Consider the following 22,524-nt stretch of genomic DNA (forward strand, 5'->3'; position numbering starts at 1 on the left):
ATGCGCTAGTGAAGAGGTAGAAGAAAATCAAATGGGACGAAAGAGCGGAGCAATCGTTTCCGCCTGCTCCCGTTATAGGCGGCAATTCAAGCGCTCAGTGTTGCGAACTCGTCGGGAAACGAACTTGCTGGCGCGTGGCGCAGCACAGCTCGGTCTCGAGGTCATTTACGCACCGCGGACGCCTTCGCCACACGTGCTGCTCCTAATTATGCGGCGCACATCAATCACTTTCTCCCACTAATTACAGAGTCTTCCATCTGAGCCGTCCCCGTCCGCGGAGCACGCGACAGAAGCGGACCTTTGTGTAATACAAGCTGTCCTAACTTCTCCTCTTAACATACTTTCATTCACCCAATGCGATCTTACATCCATCTACGACGAATGACAGCTAATCAGCGTTCGGAGATCGCTCTAGGGCTTGAGAAGAAAAACAGGCTGAATCAATATCCTGTTGCCGCGCGTGGTGGTTTTCACGCCGTTTTCCGTGCTCCAGACAAAGCCGATTATGTCGAGAGGCGTTCATCATTAATTTGTATCGTTTTTAAGGCCTCATTCTTCCCTTAAAATTTTTCGTTCATTTTCATTTCATTCTCATTATTTCATTATACCGGTCGGACGGCAGCGGCGACGAAAGCACTATAGTACACTGCTGGAGCTAGTGACGAAGGGCGGAAGAACTGCAACAGAATTCACGCGGAATCTCTCCAAGATTGCAACGAGCACCGTTTCTTTCCTTTCGCACAAGTACCGCAAGGATTTCACGCTCATGGTCTTTACTTCCAGTGAACATTCGCGCTTTGTTCTGAGAAGAGGCAATAAAAGCTTAAGGATTGCGATTCAAAGGAATTTTCCGAGCGTTTTATTCGGTCTCGTCTTAACAATGATCATGGTGGCAGCGCCTGTTCTGAAGACTCGCGTTTTAGTGAAAAATGAGACTATCCTCTCCGTTTGTTTTTGTTACCCCAAGAAATATGCTGGCTTTCCCGAAATGTAAAAGCCCCAAGAAACTTAGAAGCATCTTCCAAAGGAAGCAATTGGTTCTCAAAGCCTTATATGAGAACCCTAGGTTTATTGAGCCCTGTATCACCATTCATGAGTATTTCAAAGATTTTAGTGCATGTGAACCTGAATCATTACGAAAAATTAGGGCTAGCGTAATATGCAGAACTATTGTGCAATTTTCAAAATACTGTTTCCAAAGTTTTACTACACGTTTCTGTAGTAAGCACCAGGGATAAAAAGGCCGCTCCATTGCATTCAAAGCCTGTGCGATGCTACAATAAAATTTCACGAAAGTAAAATATCATATAAAGTATGGCTTCCCCGTGTCAGCTCTAAACTTGACCTGCAGCCATGAATACACCTCATTGCCTGAGAAAGGCAGGCCTGTCTTATCCGCGGAGACGGCGGTGATGTTCTCTGGTGTTCGCCCACCATTGTTCTCCGAAACGCTGGCAACAACACTGCTGTGTTGCAGCTCCCGCACTGCCCCTCCTCCGCCAAGACGATACCGCGTCTCGCGCGCAACCTTCTCACGAGGTCTAGTGCCTCGCTGGGCGCCTTCCTTGCAGTCTGTTGGCGCCCGTGGTTGGAGCAGCGGCGTGACGAGCTGTGTGCGTCACGCCGTCAATCATTTTCTCCGCGGTCTCTTTCTGTCCTTAATCGCCTCGCTTCGAGCGGCCGTGAGTAGTCGAGACGCGTCTCGCGGCCAATGGACGCGAGACTGTCGAGCAGACAAAGGGTTCCGCTCTCAGTGCGGCGCCATTAGTTGCATGAGCCCGGGTCCTTGAAAGCTATCCGGCCACCAGGACGCCTCACTGAGCACGAAGCATGCCACGGGGTGCGGCTGCATAGGCAGCGGCCGCACATGGGAGGCCCCGCTGCCAAGTGCGCATTTTGTGAATGGGCCAAGCTGACCAGCAGTAGGGTAGACGTGCGTTGGCGTTGTCTGCTACCGGCGCGACACTTCCTGGTATACCGGTGGCAGGGGTAGTTTGCAATCCGCGTCTTCGTACTCCAATCATGGCATAGATAGATGGCATTACACTGCTCCATAGATTTTCTGACTTCTTCGAGCAACAGTGTCTTTGTGACATTAAAGTGTAACCGCCAAATACCGCAAAAAGGGATTGCGCATGAAGGTAAAAGCGAAGAAAACTGGCTTTTTTTAATGCATAAGCTTTCCTTTCTGAATGTGAAACCCATATTCTAGGGATCGTATTTCGTAGCGATTTTTCTGGTGTCTTCCTTTCCGTATCACCACTATTTTTGGGCATGTATGTGAGTAGGGGAAGAGGGGGGGGGGGGGGGGGGGAGAGCTTTTCCTCTCTCCGGTGAGAAAAAGCTTTTCACAATCAATGCGACAGCGTTGTATCCCGCCAAAACCACATTTTCTAGTGCTTCGTGTGTTTTATGTTGTCTACTACGTCACGGCAAAAAAAGAAAAAAAAGAAAAAAAAAGGAAGCTTGGTAATTCAGTGTTTGAAGTATTTTGATGTTTGCAGCCAATGACGGATAGCTACTCGTATTGACCTCTCATCAGGTATTTTAAGTGTTTGGTCGAAGAGTGAACGACATTGGGAACTGCCGCAATATACAGACGTAAATTTCTTTTCTTTTTTTTTTTCACAACAAAGCCTCGGCCTCATTTGCCACAATGTATGCAAAGGGCTTCTTTATTTAGACACTCGTAAACGTCAGCTCCTTTTTTATAAACCTAATATATGACATATATTCGGAGTTCGAAATAACGGCTACCTTTCTAGTTTACGGACTAAAGCGTTAGCCCAGACCAATCGAATGTTCTTAACAAGTATGGGAAGTAGCGTTTTCATAAACAAGTAAAAAAAAAAAAAACACTTCGTTTTATTTTTCTTCGTCTTCGTGGTCCCGTCGCACGCAGTATGCTTCTCGGGGATCAGTTTTGAAGTAGAAGATATTTCTTTGACGGGAGGGTGAGATTGAGGTTGTTGGAAGCGACTGAGGGCTCCGGCCAAGATGGAGACGACAACACCACAAGGGACTCCCGCGATGGAATTGAGCATTAAATGCCTTATCTTTACCATCACCAGACTCCGTATTAATCACTGTGACTCTTCAGCCCCTGCAATCACGTTTTTGTTTTCTTTTTGCCGTTCAAAGAAAACATTCAGTTTAATTCTTGTGCGTCGAACCAAAGCCGTAAGGGTGTATACGATATGCAGTGATGGCAGGCTAGAGGAAAAGAGGAGGGGAGCAAAGCGCAACAGAAATATCTGTGTAATCGCCCTACTTTTATTATAGATGAGTATAAAAAAAAAACAAATATAGCGTAATTGGTAAGTACCGTCCTGGTATCCCACTAAACAGCTATGAAACTTCTAGCTGAAGATTTGAAGCTCCTGAAAATTAAAAAGTTCGAAATGTCACATTTCTTCTTTTTTTTTTCGATCCCGAAGTGGTGCGAACACATAAACTTCACTAGCTAGCATTTCTTTCCTAATGGTTAGGGCAAAATGAAACGCACTTCAAAGATTAAGGTATTACGCAACGTTGCCGTCAGTGCGCGCGTAGTTGTTACAGTGAGCACCAACATAAAATTTACGGTCCTATTGGCATGGAAACACTGGATCCAGACAAACCCCGATGCGGTCCTGTTTCTCGGCCCGCTACAAAGATCCCTATAGAGCAAACGTTTACGTGTAACCTAGATACGCAACTATTTATTCCTTTCCTTCTTGGCAACGTTTTGGTGCAGCAGGTGTTGTTCATTCGCCTTCTCCGTGTCGAATGTGCATGCTATTTGTTTCCATTAGGCACGAGCTTTTCAGCGTGATTGTGAGTCAAAGTGAACAGAGTTTGGCCCATTGTAAATTAGCTGCACAGGTAGCCTTCCTTACTCTCCGGAGGAAGTGCGATGGTTCCGTTCTAAAAAAACTATTATTGTTCGCCTTTTCCTCTCGTCACATTCTCTAACTTTTTTACGGTGTTGTGGCGAACAACTTTATGGAGAACAAAACGCTTGGCGGTGGTGGTGGTGGTGGCGAAAACGTTTATTGCGTAATATAGGAGGGGACCGGGTCAGCACATTAGGTGCAATACTTGGTCTCCGTGGACGCCATTGAACGAGATCTCCACCCGTGCCCTCGTCACCAAAGCCTTTCAAGCTTGTAGGTCGGATTAGACGAGCAGAGTCTCCTTCCAGTTGTCTTTAGTAGGGTTGGGGTAAGGGTTAAGAGCCGGATTCCGTTGGTACTCCCGCACCATGTGGTAGATGCCAGATACCTCCCCACAGTGTGTGCAGTACCGTGGGGTCAAAGTGTTTTAAGACTGCAGGACAAATAAGAGTGTTCAGCGGGTGTCGTCTCAATTGCTCTTCAGCCCCACCCAATCCCTTGACAGGGGCTTAGTAACGGCGATCACTTTCGCTTTAATAGTGCAATATTTCGAAGAAGTTGAAGTGTGGCTGTCCCTCCTCTGCCCCAGAATCCACGATATCAGCTAGGTGTTCGCGGTAAGTGAGCGGTCGGCAGCCTGATTCCTTCCGAGTTCCTGATGTCCTGGGGCCGAGACTATAGGCGTTTGGATGAGGGGTCCTCGTCAATCATGCTATTTTGTAAACTTGTATGGGTGAGGGGTGAGGCCTGCGAACTTATGTAGCTTATGTGCCTGCGAAGCTGCGAACTTATGTGCCGGAACGTTGTTACCACGTCACGATGCTTGGTGCTCTCCAGTGCTTTCTTCATATTTTCGCCGCGTTAATCGGGAATCGATGTTGTCTATTTGTACGCTCAGACCGTCTCATTTAGCGTTAAAACAGGGGTAGATAGTATCAGCCGGCTATCAACTTGCACTCGACTCTTCTCAGTTCTTGTTTGCCATAAAGGGAACGCGACATGGCATGACACCGGCGTCGCCACCACGACTCGTCGACCTCACCTCGAGCGGCACGTGGGCGGCGCGGGTGCGTTTCTCTTGTGTGCAAATATATTGCATCGTGGAAAAATTACGGGAACACTTAAGCTCCAAATTCAAGAATATGAAGTTACCGCGTTAAAATGGCTTCCGTCTGTAGCTTTCCATGCGGTTCCTTGTTCGCATACATGCATTTTATATGTTTTGCTTTCTTAATCATACTTCCTTAATACGCGCCTCTATTAAAGGACGCGATAGCGTCAAAGAGCCCTTAAGATCAGTACATCGCCGTTCCCCTGACTTCAGTGTTCAGCATGGCAATGGAGTGTTTTAAATTTATGATTTAAAGCGAGGATTTTATAAATGAAGCACTGTGAAGTGAGGGGGTGGGTGGCAGCTTTTAACGGGCGAAAAGGAATAAATAGCTTTCGCGTAATTATTTACTGTGTCGAGGCGGTCTCCTCCGCGTAGACAGCACAGTGGGAGCTCACTAAAGGTGGACCGGTAATTCTTCCACCGGCCGATTGCGGGGCAGTTAAGCAGGTTCCCTTGGGTCTCTGCAGCAAGGCTTCAGTCTTCTCCGTGGATCTATACGTAATGCCGAAATGCTCCCGGCGAAGTGAAAAACACTTTCACTGAAGTTGCGACGGGTTTGCAACAGCGTTGATTCATTTCCGCGCTGGAGCACCGATGGGGGACTTGAACGGCTGAATGCAACGCACCGGGCGCTGAACGATTTTCTATTCTGGGCGCTACCAGCTGAGGCGACGAGACATGTGGGATTGCCCTGCTCCGCCGCCTCATCTTCTTCCTTTTCTACGGTTGCTTCATCGGCTGCTGCCTATAGACTGGAGACGCTACTTCCGTGTTATCAGTTGTCTCCGCGGGACTCCTGTGGCCACTTTCGCCTGCGCAGGGTATCTCAGGAATAACTCCATTTACCTAAGTCAGAGCGGCGCGCGCAGTTCAATGGGGAACCACAGTCGAAGGAACGACTTTGCGCGCCGATACATATGCTCGTTCGAAAGAAGCGGCAGTTGTGATTAATGCCAACAGCGTGACCACGCGATGAGGTCGACGACGTGCCGACCTCTTATTAGTGCGAGTTGCAAGCGTTGCAGCTGCGTACGCCACGCGCTTAGGACCGGCAGGCAGCCAGCCAGCGGCGGCAAAGCTCGATCAGCTTCCCCGACGTGGCATAACCCGGCTGGTGCCATGCTCAGATCGCAGTTTATTTGCTTTTATTTTCTTTTCTCAGGTTGCACGTGGCTGCCACGTGCGTTAGGAGACGAACGAACGTGTATCTGTGCAATGTAAAGCCGGTATTTGGATTCGCCGCTTTCCTGCAGCCAGTGATGCTCATGAATATTCTTTGTGTGTTACTTCAATTGCTTCTTCGTCCGTGCATTTTTTCCTTCTTCAGCCGTTTTCAGACACCAAGAACCGAAACACTCCTTGAGGCAGCTGTTACGTTCACCGAAGGGGTCGGAAACCGTTACATACTTACTTAACATAACGATGGCGGATTATTCTCATAAGCGGTTAGTGCCCTCCAGGGTGGGTTTCAGATGAAGGTGCAATACGTGCAACGCTTCGTGCTTGTGAGGACGCGGCTATTTTAGGATCACGGAGAAGAAAATGGGAGGGAGGGAAGAGACTCCAGGACTTTGAGGGCGCAAACCGACAGCGTTATTGGTAGTACCTTCGATGGCGTACATGCACCCCGCTACTCTTTAGCCAATAATCCTTTAGTTCGTGCTTCAAGTGTCTCAGACATATTTATTATAGTGCTAAGCTGCCACATTATGTTAAACACCACTCGCCATAAAGTGAGTGGTGAAAAGATGCCCCACGGTAACCAAGCCTATAGAGTTACAGTCTTTGTCAAAAGTGTATAGCCCGGGGGGTCTACTTCTGAGCCGTGTAGCAGAGCTGATTTAGCATTAGTGGAGGTCCTTCCCATAGGAGAGGGTAGGCCAAAAAATATTCTTACTCTCAGGAGATTTGGAACACTGGAAGTGCATTACAAGCTGCACGAAGGGGCTCAGAAGCAGACCCCCTGAGCTCTACACTTTGGACAAAGACTGTACATACCTTGTCTTACACGAGATCCAAGGGCCTGGAAAACGGACGGTTAAATTCCACCCTTACTCTTTCATTTCAAAAGAGTTGCCCTAGTTAGTAACTCCTGCTGACTCTGCCATGTCGCGTGGTCTCGTGATGTCGCACAATGCACCGACAAAGCAGTGCGCGGCCATGTCGGCCACCATACTACCTGCTGTCATACTACCACCATCCCCGTGATTTTTCGCTCACAGCGCCGACAGCGCCGACAGCGCCGATGCCGACACGCTGAATGTTCTCGAGAACGGGACCTTTAATGCGTGAAATATGGCTTGTTCATGAATGAGAAACGAATGAAATGTCGGGATATTTTGCATACATTTCTCGCATCTCAGAAGTCATTTCAGAAGCTGGAAGGGAACTGCCGCATTGCAGCCGCATCAAGAATGCACGTCGCATGAATTTCAAAATTTTTCCACCCACCGGGTTACCGCTCCAGGTAGCGCAGATAATATCTGAACTAAAAAGAAAGGCAGCGACTTTGCAGCCCACGTCGGGTCGATCTCAAAAATGCACCTTAATGACATTCGTAATTACCGCCCTCTGTTTCTGCACCTCGCTTTTCAACTCGAGAAGAATGGCAAACCTAAGATCCAACCAGAAACAAACGAACGCTTGCGAAAGCACAGTTCCCCGCTTATCGAATGGCGAGTTACGTAAACGAAGGCGGCGCACGCAGGACGCACGCAGGGTAAGGATAAACGCACAGAAAGAGACGAGCATGGGAAGCTTGGGCAATGCGTAGAGCCGATGACACGGGAGCCTGCAGCGACAATCGAACGTTTGGCAAACGAACATGGCCAACAGGAGGAACACTTGAGGCGCATGAAGACGCGTCCCGAAGATACCGTCTTATCAGAGGGCGGATCATCTGATCGACGCTTCTCGAAGAAGAACGTGTCCTGCGGGGGGTACTCACGCTGGGGCCCACCAGTGCCGAAGCGCAACCGCTGCCGGCCAGGGCTGTGGGAAGCGGAAGCGGACGCCTCTATTTTACCAATAGCACCGCGCAGCCGGATCTGAGCTTGTTCGCTTGTAGGGTCATTTCGTTTAGTGGATGCTATGACGTGTGCAGCTCGACAAAGTTATCTGGGTTACGGTGGTGTGCAGCTCACTGGCTGTGCCAAGCTTCCCTCATGAACACTGCTGCCGCGAGTCGGGGATCTCATAATCTGCCACAAAAGGGTTCATTATGCGAAATCAGGGTATCGAAATACCAGTGGGGAAGTATCGTCCCGCAGATCCCAACCAATGCTGCGACGCTGTGTAATAACATGGGGAGCACTGACACGTTTCAGCACTCCATTATTTTCTCTGCTCTTTTTTTTTTTTTTTAAGCTTTGGAATGCATGAAAACCTCGAGGCGTGGTAATGGATTCTACTCGACGCATCGATGAAATATCAGAAAATGCTAAGTTCTGCTTCATTGCAATGGGAAAATACAGAGAATCACTACTGTTGAGTTGGTGGGATAGCATTTTGCACAAGTGGCCTATTTTCTGCGTGGTGGCTTCGATGGCGAAAAGATCTATCCGGCAATGCAATCTCGCGACATTGGTTCGCTGATTACAGCGGCCGAATAGTGATGATTTTCGGCAAATCCAAGAAGGAGCTAATTAAGAGTACAGTATTATTTCACTCTTAGCTTTTTTTCTTACCCCTTTTTGAGCAAGGAATCCCATGAGATATTCAAGAAAATTGAAATTTAAACTACGCTCTCAAATGTATTCCTATTTTTAGATACGGTTAGGGTAATTTCAGCGGCGTAAAATATGGCGATCTGTCTCCTATACATATAGCCTTCTTAACTTTAAGATATGGTTGGTCGGTTCACAGCCTCACTCAGGCTGTGAACCGACCAACCATATCTTAAAGTTAAGAAGGCTATTGTAGAAGAACGTGTAGCATCCCACTAAGGTATACTTTCAATAGGCATATACAGTGGACAGCATTGTGAAAATTGAATACCATGCTGCGGTTTGCGCACGACTCCAGTTGGTTCCATTTTCATTGCTCGTTAGTCTTAGCTAGAAGGCAGATAAAATGCATCACCTGACTGACATGTTTAGTGATTTTGTTTGTGTTATCGTTAGTGTACCTATTGCAAGCCGTCTTGGAATTATATAACTCGCCAAAAGAATTATCCCCAAAATACCCTGCTGCTTAAGCTGCTATTGTTTTACCTCTTTCATTTGTAAATATTGCATCAGAAAATGTTTTGCCCACACAATACGGGTCAAAGCAAAGCAAGCAAACACAACCTTTCTTTGGGCGTGAACTCTATTCTCCCATCATTCCTTGCTAATGTACTTGTCATTCGCTCGCTGGAGCGTCCGGCCGAACGTACGTCTATTCTTCCTGCGCCCTTTGAGTTCTCGTCTCTTATAGACTTCTATCGTTGCGAAGCGGCATGGATTTGTCTTCATAAACCGCAGTGGCATTCTGCTGCCAGTGCTACGTCTGAAACTCTTTATTAGAATGTGTGTGTTTGCATTCTCCAGTGTGTCTACTGAACGTTGGAAAGGAGTATTAGCGGAAGGACGCCAGTGGCCGTCACTGTCAGCGAAAGACGTCGATGGCGTTAAGTACTAAGGGTAGCGGCCCCATGCGCTCACGTTGCGAAAGGCCTCTTGTGCCCATTTTAAATGAATTAATCCGTGTCAAGAGACGGACTCTAGCAGTTCAGAGATCCGCTACACGGTGTATGCTTGCTCGCGTACGCTTGTTTCAAATGAAGCACTTGTATCAATGCGCGCTTCAATATATATTCACATTGAGAACGCGATACAAGCCGGCTTCATCGGGGATAAAAGCGCGTTTGCGCTATCTCACTCATAAAAGGTAAAATTACTTGGAAGCAAGGAATTTACATTTCCGCTCTCTTCTCCATCTTTAGCGCACCTTTATTTCCGTTCATGCTAGTTGTGCGTTGAGCAAGATAGCTTTCGTTTTTTTTTTTTTTTTTTTTTTCTTCTCCAGGTCTAGTGTACTTCCGTAAAACGGAGTCGAGACGGCTGTGCCATCATATAATGAACGTATAGTCTACGCGTTCCACGTAGCCTGTACTCATTATCCCGTTTTATGTGTTCGCATAAAGTTAAAAAATAACGGGAGTTGATGCGCAGCGAAGAGAATAATTGGCGTGCGCGTAGCCGTCTCGTCGAACAGCCTTCGGTACCGGTAGACGTTTTTCGCGAAAAAAAACAACAACAACAAAAGAAGGCTGCGCCACGTGCGTGCTTCGTGTCATCAGCACCTCCAGTCGGTTGCGACGTGTTGTTAGCGCTCACCGGCAGTTGCGCGCCAGAGTATACCATCACGAAAGAGGCGGAAATAAAACAACAGCGGGAGGCTGGGTCGCTTCCGCGAGAAAAGCTTCAATTCTGACCTAAAAACACGGGCTGGGACAGTTACGAGCCTCCGAAATCTAGGAGAAGAAAGAAAAAAAAAACATAGCTTTTATTTTCTATCGAGTCGGAAACATAAAATGCTTGACGCGCGTTAAGCCAATGTATACAAGTTTGCAAACACGCTAGGCGAGGAAAAGCCTTTTGAGACCTTGGGCGAAGAGTTGTGACGTAACGGAGCTCATAAACCTCCGCGCAGCAGCAGCGACAAGAAACACGCAACCAAAGTATCATCGCGCTGTGTTGCAGCCACCACCGATACCGATCGCGTAGTTAACGAATATCTACGGGCGAGAGCGCGCTCGCGGGGAAAGCGGCCGCCGCCTTATTGCCCCACAAGTCATAGTAGCGGAAATCCACGCGCAGGGACGGTCGAAAACGTGCGCCACGCACGCACGCACGCTGCGCGACGCTTCTCTTGCCCAAGGGTTCAGAGACGGCCTGTTCTGCTGAGGCGTCTGCGAGCTTCAGACAGCGGGCGTTCAAGGCGAGGCCCGCTACGGTCACGGTGCACCCGCCGTGGGCCATTCAAAACTACTTAAGGGCGCGCAAAGCGGTCAGCAGCGACAGAAGAGGCGTGATGCACATCTCTTTAACAAGACTCTCCTCGGCACTCTTGGCAATCTGCTGTGACTTTGTTAGCTTACTTCTTGGCATCCCATTAATGGTATAGGACGGAGTTTCAAATAATAACTACGTGCTTTGGCCTGCTTTACTTTCTCCCTGCTGCGAAAAATGAAGCAATAATACAACCATTGGAAAGGGTGGGGGGGGGGGGGGGGGGAGCAGCTGTAGCGCTGGTGATGGACGGAGCTGATCGCTGGCGCGTATAATAATAGTTATCAACGCCTTTTAGTGGAGCGTGAAATGGCTCCTGGAAGATTCGAAGAGGTAGCGCGAAGATGGGGAAGAGGACCACACAGCGCCGATTTGCAACTAGGAACTGAGCATTGTTGGCACCGCAGTGCGATGCGTGTTCTTTCCTCTGCTCATCTCGTGTCCTCGGGAAAAAATAACATTGGCTGCAGTGACATCCAGGATGACTGCTCTGTGGCATCTCGCGTTCTTGCGTCGCTGCTTTTCATATGCGGCAACAAAAAGCCCAAATATCTATCTCCTAATGCTAGTAAGAGCCACGCGCTTTAATTAAACTGTCACAAACAGAAGGACCCAATTCAGTATTTTTGTTGAGGACGACTTTCGACGACGGCTTATAAGCCTTTCATGATTGCCTCACTGCACTAAAAATCAAAAAACAGAAACAAAACGCATTTTCCACACTAAGTGCACATTGCCAGCGCCCAGGCTAGGAGCTGCCACTTCAAACAGGAGTCTCACAAACCCTGCAAGCGCCACAATTCTTCACATTTTGTGTCACGCATTTCAACGCAGAAACTGAAGGAAAAAATGAAAATGCACGTGCAACCGCGCCTCTTGCCTTTCATTTGGACAAACTATTGCTACGAGAATCTCAGCGCTTCAACGACGGAAAAGTTGAAGATATTCACGTAGGCACGAAGACCCAAAACACATGCACATACAAAAAGAAAAAAAAAACTAACAACGAGGCGAATAGAGCTGAGAAGGAACCAGTATTATCGCAACCATCCCAGAGCTGCATTGTATATAAAAACAAGGGAGCCTTCAGGTCCGTGCTGCTGCCGTGTACAGTGTCTATAGCGACTCCTTTAGAAACACGCACAAATCGATATAGCTTTATTCTGTAAGGAAAAAAAAAAATGACGATGAAAAATGTCAGTAGACGAATCCAGGATCCACACAAAAAATGGCGCATTGACTAGAGAAGTTCCTGCGATTCCACCAAACCAGAAGCGCGAGGCCGAAAGAAAATTCTGCCTTTAAGGAACTGCCCTGATCGCTTACGTTCCTCTCTTTGCAGTGCCTGAAACCTAAATATAGGCGGTGCTGACACAAAACCAAGGAAATATGCGCAAGGCGCGTCTGCCTCTCTTTATTATGACACAAAATGTGAATTCCGACTGAAAGCGTGCTGCCCCAGGATTGAAAAAAAGCACGCGAACATATATGTCTGAGACCGGAGATCGAGCGCGTCTTATAGCAAGTCAACACGAACTTCCGTGTTTTTCAATGGCTATTTTTGAAAAGCGAGTACCAATTATATTCAATACGTGTCTAGCTTGGCACTCAAGTGGAGAATTCGTAAGTCAGAGCGCAGGCGTATACGCCTGAGAGTAAATACGCTTTGTTATTTAGAAATGCATTGCTTTGGATTTCGTCCGATTCCAGATGCAAAGCTTTCCCGCGCCTCAAAATCACGCCCAGCCAAAACTCTCACCTCCCAGAAATAGTTGTTTCCGCACAAAGTAGCGGGAAATTTTGATCCTTCCGCTCCACACACTTTTGCTGAAGTTAAGAAGTCAATCGGAAAAGTTAAATTGTCATTAATCGTGGCACAGCAGAGCCCAAGTTTCGTTACCAGCCATCAAGCGTTCGTAAAACAATCCTTTTTAAGCGTGCGTTGAGAATGAAGCTTTCGTGCGGAGTATTTTAGATGGAATTTTAGGCAGCTAGGCCACACAGCCCTGCATTTACCGGCAGCTTTGTCGTACTTTCGATAAGACATCTTACCATAGGTAGACAGAAATGCTGCGTGGCAGGGTGCCTGTGTGAAGTCTTCATTGGGAGAGCCTCAGTGGTGTTCGCGAAGGAAATTATGTATATTTAAAACAGGACCGCGGCCATCCAGACTAGCTCATAAATCTACCCACACGTCGGGACTGATACCGACGCGTTATTGCGACCCTATGAAGAACAAAAAAAAAAAAATAAATAGTTTCCTTAAGACTACGAATGAAAGAAAACGTCATATGCTAGTTTCCTGAGCAGCTTTGTAGAAAAAAATAATCTAGTAAAAGATGTTCCTGTGATAAAGTTGTGGAAAGGTAAGGCCTCTGGAAAAAATGAATCGCAAATTAGATGTAAGATTGAAGGGAACAAAATGCAGCCCACCGAGACAAGGACGGAGGACGGTGTGTGTCTTCTTTCTCCGTCCTTGTCTCGACATTTTGTTCCCTTCAATCATGTACCAAAAAGCCTAAACATCTACCCTTTTAGATGTAGGATATTTACAAATGAAGGCGCTGTTCACAGAAAGAGGAAGTTCATAACGCCAGCGTAAAAATAAATTAAGAGGCAATTTTCTCGGACAAGTAAAGACGACAGGGGATGGGGAAGGGGGCTTTATGGAACTCCTATGGCGTCTTCTGTGTAGATTCTAAATAAAAAGCGCGCTATACAGTGTTTAAGAACAGGCTTTGCATGTAACAAGCATTCGACAAAATTATTTTCTTATTGAGTCGTTAATTTACTCCTTATTCAACATCTGATCGGTAGTGCTCTAAATTTGTGATTGTACTCTTGAAATACTTGCATCTGCACACGATACGAAGCGGCAAACTTGGTTGACAGCGGTTTATGTGGTCATTAATTCCTCAAGAGACATGGTGGCGTTGGTAGATGTGCCCTCCCTCAGCTGCACGGTATAGTGGCCCGACTAGAACGAACACCGTCAAAAGAAGTTAATCAGTACAAGTACAATGAAGTTGATAAAAGCTGCACGCCAGATGGAGCAGAGAAGCGTGACCTCACGACGCAAGGGCGATTATCCCTTTCTTTCTTTCTTTCTTTCTTTCTTTCTTTCTTTCTTTCTTTCTTTCTTTCTTTCTTTCTTTCTTTCTTTCTTTCTTTCTTTCTTTCTTTCTTTCTTTCTTTCTTTCTTTCTTTCTTTCTTTCAAAACATGAAAGAAGGAACTGCGACAAAAGGCGGTTAGGCCTGACGGGGTCCCAGTTCCCCATACAGTTCACAGCAGCGCGCAACACGGAAAACAAATGATAACAGAGCACTACAGCAAACGTGGTAAATAAACATACTGGAGTAAACCTAAAAAAAGAAACAACGTGTACACTAAACACTCAAAAAAGAACAACAGCATATGGCACACAAAACACGGGAAAAAAAAAATTGTACAGTAACATAACATGACAAAAATTTACATTTCATTCAAAGCTTACCAAACTAACCGAACTTGTTATCTAGCATTAATACTTGCATTTTAGTTGTTACGTTTGAATTGTCCGTGTCATGTCACATTTAATGTTCAGTATGTAAACTGAAAGAATGGAACTGCTCTGGCAAAATGCATTCGAGGGAAATTATTTAAATACCAATTGATTTTTGTAGTTTTTAGAAAATTATATATATATATATCCTCCTGCAGAGTACGACGATGCTGACTGACTGCGCCGTTGTATAGGAGTAAAGCTCTAAAGCTATACGCGTCCGATCGAACGGCCCCGTTTGAGTATTACTTCTTTACAATATACATACCACACATATACATATATACCAATATAACAAGGCAAAAGTTGGCGAGGCCAAGAAAAACGCAGGGGATTTTCTTTTTTTTTTTTTTGTTATTGACCATAAGTTTGTACTGCAGTCATTTTAGGGAGAAAATAATTGAATAAAAAGTAGAACAAAAAACAACGCACCGATGGCGGGAGCCAAATCCACAACCTCCGAATATCGCGTCCGGTGCTCTACAGGCTCTTATTCTGGCTGGATGCCTCAGCAGCCGGAAAATTCAGTCTTTTCGCTATTCGCGCACTTACCAGCATTAGTCAGCGGATGCAAGACGAAGTTGTCACTTGTTCGAATATTTAAAGTCTTTTTCTTGGAATGCCTGACTTTTTAGTTCGCATGACCTCCAGCTTTCTCTCCGCATCTTTTCTCATTTTTTCCTTATCGCACGTTAAAAAAAAAATAAAAAAAATCGAGTGATGAAGTTTTACGTAGCATTCAAGAATGTCCTCTGAGCAAGGTTTGATGCATAATTAGTAACCAGTGATGATACAGGATTTTTATTTGCGGCTGTTCTCAAAATTTGTACTGTCTGTTAGTTCTGATTGTGCACCATGTACCTCAAGCCAGGTCTCAGAAGCGACAACTGTGATAGTGGTACATATTTCATATGCTTCGAGCACCAACAGTGACAAGCGTGTTAACAGCAGTCACACTGCCCTTGCAAACCTAAGATGTTCAGACTTGCTGTACTGGTGCCTCGATAAGCACAAGCACGTTTAAAAAGTAGCGACAAAAAAGACGCCCTACAGTGAAAACAAGCGCACGCGCTACTTTCGCCGAAATTGCGACCAGCAATTTGGATGTTTTTTCCACCAATCAGTAGTCATTTGGCGTTCAATAGAGAAGACGCCCGCTCTCAGTTCTCTATTGGGCTTCAGTGAAAGCAAGAATACGAAGAGACCGGTCACACAATACGACACTTAAGGCAGCGATGTAAGGCTGTGTTAACTAATCAGACCAAGTTTTCGCGAACCACACTAGTTCACATAGCGCTAGTAAACTGCTAATTAAGGTAAAGCTTAAAATTTACCGCCTTGATGATGCTGTATTCTCCTTTAGCGCTCCTCCCGCTAACCCAAGACAAGAGAGAGGTGTTATGAAATGGAAGACGACGTAGAATAAGAGTGGTTTTGCCCCGTCGCGTCTGTGTTGGCAATCAGCAATGGTTCAATCGATAGCATCGCTGGGCAGCACACGATGACATATTGAATATGCTTGCCAAAATGAGCAAATTTTTGCACTCCTCTTCTGGCGCTGCTGTCCAATTACAAGGCCGTCGACAAAAGCTTTCCCCATTTCAGCGAATTACGAAGGTACAAATAAGCAAAAGCAGTACGGCCCTGTTACTGGACAAACCAACACTGTGTGCTTGTAGCCTTCCCGTGCAAGCGGAGCCTAGGCCAAAAATGCTACAGGCCAGAAGATACGGAGCAGCAGGAAGCATATACGTACAATTGGACAAGAAAATTGCGTTGTATGAAGACGGATGCCTTCCAAGTCAGCGCCGCAAATGCACCCATTGGAACTTCTGCATTCCTTCCTCGATGTGTCGTTTCGAAAGAAGTGTTACTGCTTCCAAAGCTTTCGCCAACGGCTCGTTCGCCTAATATGCACGCATATAAATAGTACCCTCCAAGACAGACACCCTGGCAGGGCGGGGTGTGTTGTTAAAGGCAGCCTACGCACGCGCGAACGACGAGCAGCGTGGTTCGGGAAACGCGATACACGGTTGGCTGCGCCTGAGCCTCTAAGCGCAAAGAACAAAACTGCCACAGCAGTTAGGAAAGAAGGAGTAAACCGCTGCTCGACCGAATCAGTTTGTTTATCCCGAGTAAGAGTAGGTTTTGAATCAATTATCCGTGCCCTTGGAATAAACGTTTATAGTAATGCTTTGCTTTTTCTTTTTCTTTTTTTTTTTTAATACGAGCACCGAACTTGCAAAACCTCTTGTTGTAAATGTTCGGGCACTGCCGGAAGAGCAGCACGATTTCGTCAGCAAATAAACGCCAGTAGATTTGGAAATCTTGCGCTCTTAAGCCGGTTCGGCATTATAATCCCGATTATAGATGGAACAAAAATGAACCTTTAAAATATTTGCATTTATAACTTGAATTTATTGTCAACTAGATTAAGAGGCCTCTTAAAGCCGTTTAGTGGAAGGCATCTTATTCATTTATTGACTTTAGGGCTGCGGAGAATGGTAACTATGCGTAGAGATATGTCACTGCATTTGGGTTAGGAAAACGATCAACCGCTTTTCAAGGTATTACCACGTTAATAATCTGTAATGAAGACTGTTGCTTCGCAGTAAAATAAAAACAACCACAGAATCGGGTCAAATATGCGAGGAAGTATTCTGTAGCTCAATCGTAACGTAAGACTTCTCTATACTTCTGTAACACATTTTTGTAGTTCTGTGCTGTTTTCCGTAGTGTACAGTTCTGTATCAATTTTCTGTTTTAGTCACACAAAATTCTCATGCTACTGGAGACATTTTTGTTGTCACAAAAGGTTCATAGTCAGAAACCGCACGGACATTCGGCTGTAACGTAAGAAAATTTTGGGTCATTTTTTGAAAACTGGGGTTTTGGCTACAAGCACAACCAAAGCACCACACAGTGATGTTCTATTCAGAGAATTTTCCCTTACTTTAGAGGGGTGAGAATTTGATAAAAGATCACTTTGAGTAAGTTGCAGGTAATATTAAGAAGCTAATTAAAAATTTCCCTTCTACAGTCCTGAGAGAGTTGTCAAGCCTGTAGATGAAAGAAAAGAGCCGAAATGGGGAATGATTTTCTTTAAAGCATGGGATATGACACCGACACTGACCGATATGACACTGACACCGTAGTGGTTCGCAGCAAGTTAGTGGTACGCAGATTTGCTCCACAGACTAACTGCTCAAGAATTGGACACACACACACACACACACACACACACACACATATATATATATATATATATATATATATATATATATATATATATATATATATATAAACACAAGCACACATGGAAAGAAGCCAACAGTCAGCGAGGCCAAGGAAAGCGTTGGGGATGGTACTTTGTCTTTTTTTTTTATTGTTTACTTGGATAAGCACGGAAATTAGTAATGTAATCTGTTTAGGGGAAAGATAATTAAACACAAAGTAGAAGAAAAAACAACGTGCCGATGGTGGGAACCGAACCCACGACCTCCGAATATCGCGTCCGGTGCTCTTCCAATTGAGCTACATCGGCCGCTGTCTCCCCTGCTACTTGCTTGGGTATTTATGTTGTCTGTATACGAACCTTGAGAGTGTTCACCAGCGCCACCCTCAGCCATAGCGGCGGACGTGGAACGTCATTTGTTACCGCCAGCGTCACGTAGAACGTGATCAAGAGTGAGGGCGAAAGCTGTGCAAGAACCCTCTTACGCTACCTATGGCTTCAAGACTGCCAGAACCGAGACCCCCGTAAGCTACAAGCAGATCAATTAAGGGGAAATGAGGGTACTCGTTATAATACATGAAGGAAAGAAGCCAACAGTCAGCGAGGCCAAGGAAAGCGTTGGGGATGGTACTTTGTCTTTTTTTTTATTGTTTACTTGGATAAGCCCGGAAATTAGTAATGTAATCTGTTTAGGGGAAAGATAATTAAACACAAAGTAGAAGAAAAAACAACGTGCCGATGGTGGGAACCGAACCCACGACCTCCGAATATCGCGAATATATATATATATATATATATATATATATTTCATTTATTTGATAATCCTTTGAGCCTCTAAGATCAGCATTGGTAGAATGGAAGGTTCTCACCATTTTATTTTATCTGGATGACTAAAACTCGCCGCTGAAAACTCCCACTCTTCTGAGCTGCGTACGCCAGTTATATAATGCTAGTATGATATCAAGCCAGCTGAAAAATTAAGGGTAATCGCTGAAGTCACGGCATGAATATACAAAGGAAGCATACGTACGTGCGTGAAGTTGAAATTGGAAAGTTATTTTATCTCAGCGTTGCTTCCTAGCCTCTGATGTAATTTGATGTAATTGCCGACTAGACGTACTCCGAAGGTTTATGCCCCTGTGCCAACTCTAGCCAACTCTTTCTTTTCACTGATTCGCTTTGGCTGCCAAGAAAGCCTGATTTATCCCCTAGAAAAAAGACCTTTGCGGTCATATATATTTTACTAATGCGCTATTGAAGAACCACTGAAACAAACGTCCTGTTGCAAATATATCTATTTTACTCCACATTTACTTTACGAATGGATTAATAAAACTATCTTATTGCCAGCACTATTTGCTGCAGCAAGGTCGACGAACTACTGACCCTTACCTATATCTTCTAGAAATTCTTATGCGTCGTTTTTGCCAAATATATTTAGACTGCATGGTTTGCTTCTGAGTCATAGAGCAAAGTACTGCATAATATGATGCCAACCCCCTGTGTTAGATATCCCTGTGAGGTAAAGAGAACTATTGTTTTCACCTTTAGATTTATTTTGATCTTTGTGAAAATCGTAAGGCTCCACTATGCTAGTGAGAAGCAAATCATGGAGCATTATTATTTTCGGCAAAGACGATACGCAAATGGTGGAGGAAGCCAACGATGAAAAAATGACACTTATGACAGAAATGTCACTCATGAATGTAATAAGCGAACTTCAGAATATGAGATGACTACAAAAAAAAAAATCGATTTTCTGAGTGCAAAATTACAGACCTTCTTGAGCACTTTTTTTTTTTTTTTCGGAATCGAACCCAGGCAAAAGCTCAAGCAATATTCTTCGAATATGTAGACCGAATCTCCATCTTGATAATCGTCCGACAAAGTGTTACAAGGACTATCGTCTTCCCATTACGCGTCCTTGTACCTGGGCGGATTGCCCGAAAGAGATGATGGACTAGAGCTATAATGTCGCCACATAGAGATGGCGTGCAAGGTCTTTAGTTATGTCCTTTTGTCAAATGCCCCCAACTGGGCAAGCTAGGCAAGAAAGCTCATATAGGCCGGCGTAGAACGGATCGAATTGTCTCATTATATACGTGCAGCGACGCGAAAAGCGTTCTGCTATCTGCTCACGCAATGCAATCTTTTCGGCGGCTAATGAACGCTTATGGCCATGTTTTCAGTAAACACATTAACCGAGCGTGGTTTCACCTGGTCTTAGAGCATTAGAGCACGATGCCTACGCACACCGGTGCAGTCCCCTTCACAGTAATGGCACATATCGCAACGGAATAATAGCGGCTCCCAAGCCCAGCGCACAACTGTTCTCTCTTTCCTCGAAGCTGCCGACGCCGAAGACGAATTGGGGAACGCCAGGAAAGCGTCACTGTAAGCGGCCAACCAAGCGACGGTGCAGCCCAGTCCTTCCCTCTCTGACGGAGGAGCGGCCCTCTCAGCAGGTAGGGTACATGCCACTGCGTGCGTTGATATAACCAGCAAAAGCGCAATGCACACACACACGCAGACGCGCTCACGCACGCATGCCCGGTGAGGGAGAGCCGGTGCATAAACCGCGAGTTATTTTCCGCAGCTTCCGAGATGGGCTTTCTCTTTCGCGGCTCTTTTTGCTAATTCACCGGACCGCGCTTCCTTCCTCCGCGGTCTAAATCAGAACGGCGCGATAGGCGGCGGAGCAAAACACAAGCATCGTGCGCGGCAGCTCCTCTCTGAAGACAGGTCCTGCGAGAAGGCGCTGGACTCACCGAGGTCGTCCTGTTCCGTCTCCTCTGATGATGCTGCTCCTACGCTTTGTGTTTTGCTACCGGCGCTCCCTTTCAAAGAGAACGGCGCTATGTCCTGCGCTGCCCCTCCTCGCACACGCGCCTGTCCTGGCCCTCCAGACGAAGCGCGTTCCGGGCGTATAAAAGGGCCTAACGGTTCGATCGGCGGCATAACGCAGCTTGCTCTCATCGCAAGGCACACCTACCAGCATCATGAAGTCTACGGTGAGTCCGGACCACGGCGCCGCACTTGGGACCACGAGCGCCAGCCGCTCGAGAGGTCCCGTCGCGTTCTTCAGTTCAGCTACGCTAGGATCGCGAAGTCGTGGTCGGCCACTCAAGGCTTGGCGCCTTAAGTGTCAGAAAGACGCATAGGATGGCAACAGCGATTTGAAATGGCGGCCGCTGCCAGGCGACTGGCACGATCTATGCCTCTAGCGGGGGCAGTGCAAAGGCCCAAGAAATCACAATTGTTTGCAGGATCAGAGCACAGGCGATATATTGCTTGGTCATATAAGAAAACGTGTCTTTTACGCAGCAGCCAGAACCCGGTCGACTTGTATGGCACATATTTTGCATTTAGCACAGGTGAAAAACTTTTGTTTCGGTTAAAAATGGACTTGCAATGTTTTGGTAAATCCCCGTATCGAGTGAAGTTGTAGAGATTTGTTCAGAGGCCGGAGGACTAGAACTTTGACATTGTTGTCAAGGTGTCCGATTTCTTACGTGCTTCACATTATGTGCTCCAGTGAGGCTCCACAAGCCCACCAAACCAGCCAAGGTGTAGCGTGTATTGCCAGCAAGGGCATGCGCTGCGCGATAAACAGCACATTTCTGACCAAATGTGCTGCTTATTGCTGCGAGCTTTAATGTAGTAATGACAGAGTTGGACAAGCTGGAAGTATATCTAACCTGCGTGCTTACGTTCTGCTAAATATTTACAGCTTTAATGTGGTTTTAGGATGAATAAACCCATCGGTGAACAACGAAAATAAAACGCTCAAGTGCGAGTCGTTATCCTGGCCTGAATATGCAAATAAGGCGACGCTCTTCCAGACACCAATATATAGCAGTTTGAAATCTCTTGGCGCAAAGGATTGCGCTCTTTTGCGCTGCACCGCCGAAGTTCAAACTTTTGTGCAGGCACTGTTTTGCGGTTTCCTGCTAGTCAACGCCGTAAAGGCCGGCTTCCTCGGTGGAGGCGGCGGTGGACTCGGCGGCGGCGGATACGGCGGCGGAGGCCTCGGTGGTGGTGGTTATGGAGGCGGCGGCTATGGAGGCGGCGGCTACGGAGGTGGTGGCTACGGAGGTGGTGGCTACGGCGGCGGGGGATACGGCGGAGGAGGCTACGGCGGCGGAGGCCTCGGTGGCGGCGGTGGCCACACTTCCACATATCTTGTCCGCACCGTTAGCAAGACGACCGGTGGAGGAGGCCTCGGTGGATACGGAGGGGGCGGCTTGGGAGGTTACGGAGGCGGAGGCTACGGAGGTGGAGGATATGGCGGCGGCGGATACGGCGGTGGTGGATACGGCGGCGGTGGATACGGCGGCGGTGGCTTGGGCGGCTTTGGAGGCGGCGGCTACGGCGGTGGAACTGGTGGCGGCGCCGCCAAGGTGATCATCATCAAGGGCGGAGGCGGCGGAGGGCTCGGAGGAGGATTTGGTGGAGGACTCGGCGGCTACGGAGGTCTTGGAGGAGCCAGTTACGGTGGCGGTGGATACGGTGGTGGTGGATATGGTGGCGGCGGATACGGCGGCGGAGGCGGAGGCCACCATGGCGGCTGGCACTAAACGGTGAGCTTGAGCATATGAGTCTATTGGAGAAATAATTGAGCTTTCAAATAATTGTTTTCCCCCGAGTTTACATAGTTTCGCTTCATTGGCAGTTGATATAACCTTAATGGTTCGCCACGTTTTGTGAGCCACAGAGCAAAAACGACATACACTTGGTTCGGAAGTTGGTCTTCAAAGCAAAATA

The 22,524-nt window shown here is 46.7% G+C and overlaps 1 protein-coding gene across 1 annotated transcript in view; it reads left to right on the forward strand.

Annotated features, from left to right (window-relative positions):
• LOC146203301 (uncharacterized) overlaps window positions 1-22,524 on the forward strand; it is a 114,924-nt gene that overhangs the window by 76,608 nt on the left and 15,792 nt on the right. Inside the window, exon 6 of the mRNA XM_084602996.1 lies at window positions 21,740-22,233. Coding sequence (XP_084459122.1) covers window positions 21,740-22,233 — 494 coding nt within the window. The remainder of the gene's footprint in view (window positions 1-21,739; window positions 22,234-22,524) is intronic.

This window comes from Amblyomma maculatum, chromosome 1, assembly GCF_055883805.1.
Source record: "Amblyomma maculatum isolate TAMU_Amacu chromosome 1, ASM5588380v1, whole genome shotgun sequence".
Classification (NCBI taxonomy): Eukaryota; Metazoa; Arthropoda; class Arachnida; order Ixodida; family Ixodidae; genus Amblyomma; species Amblyomma maculatum.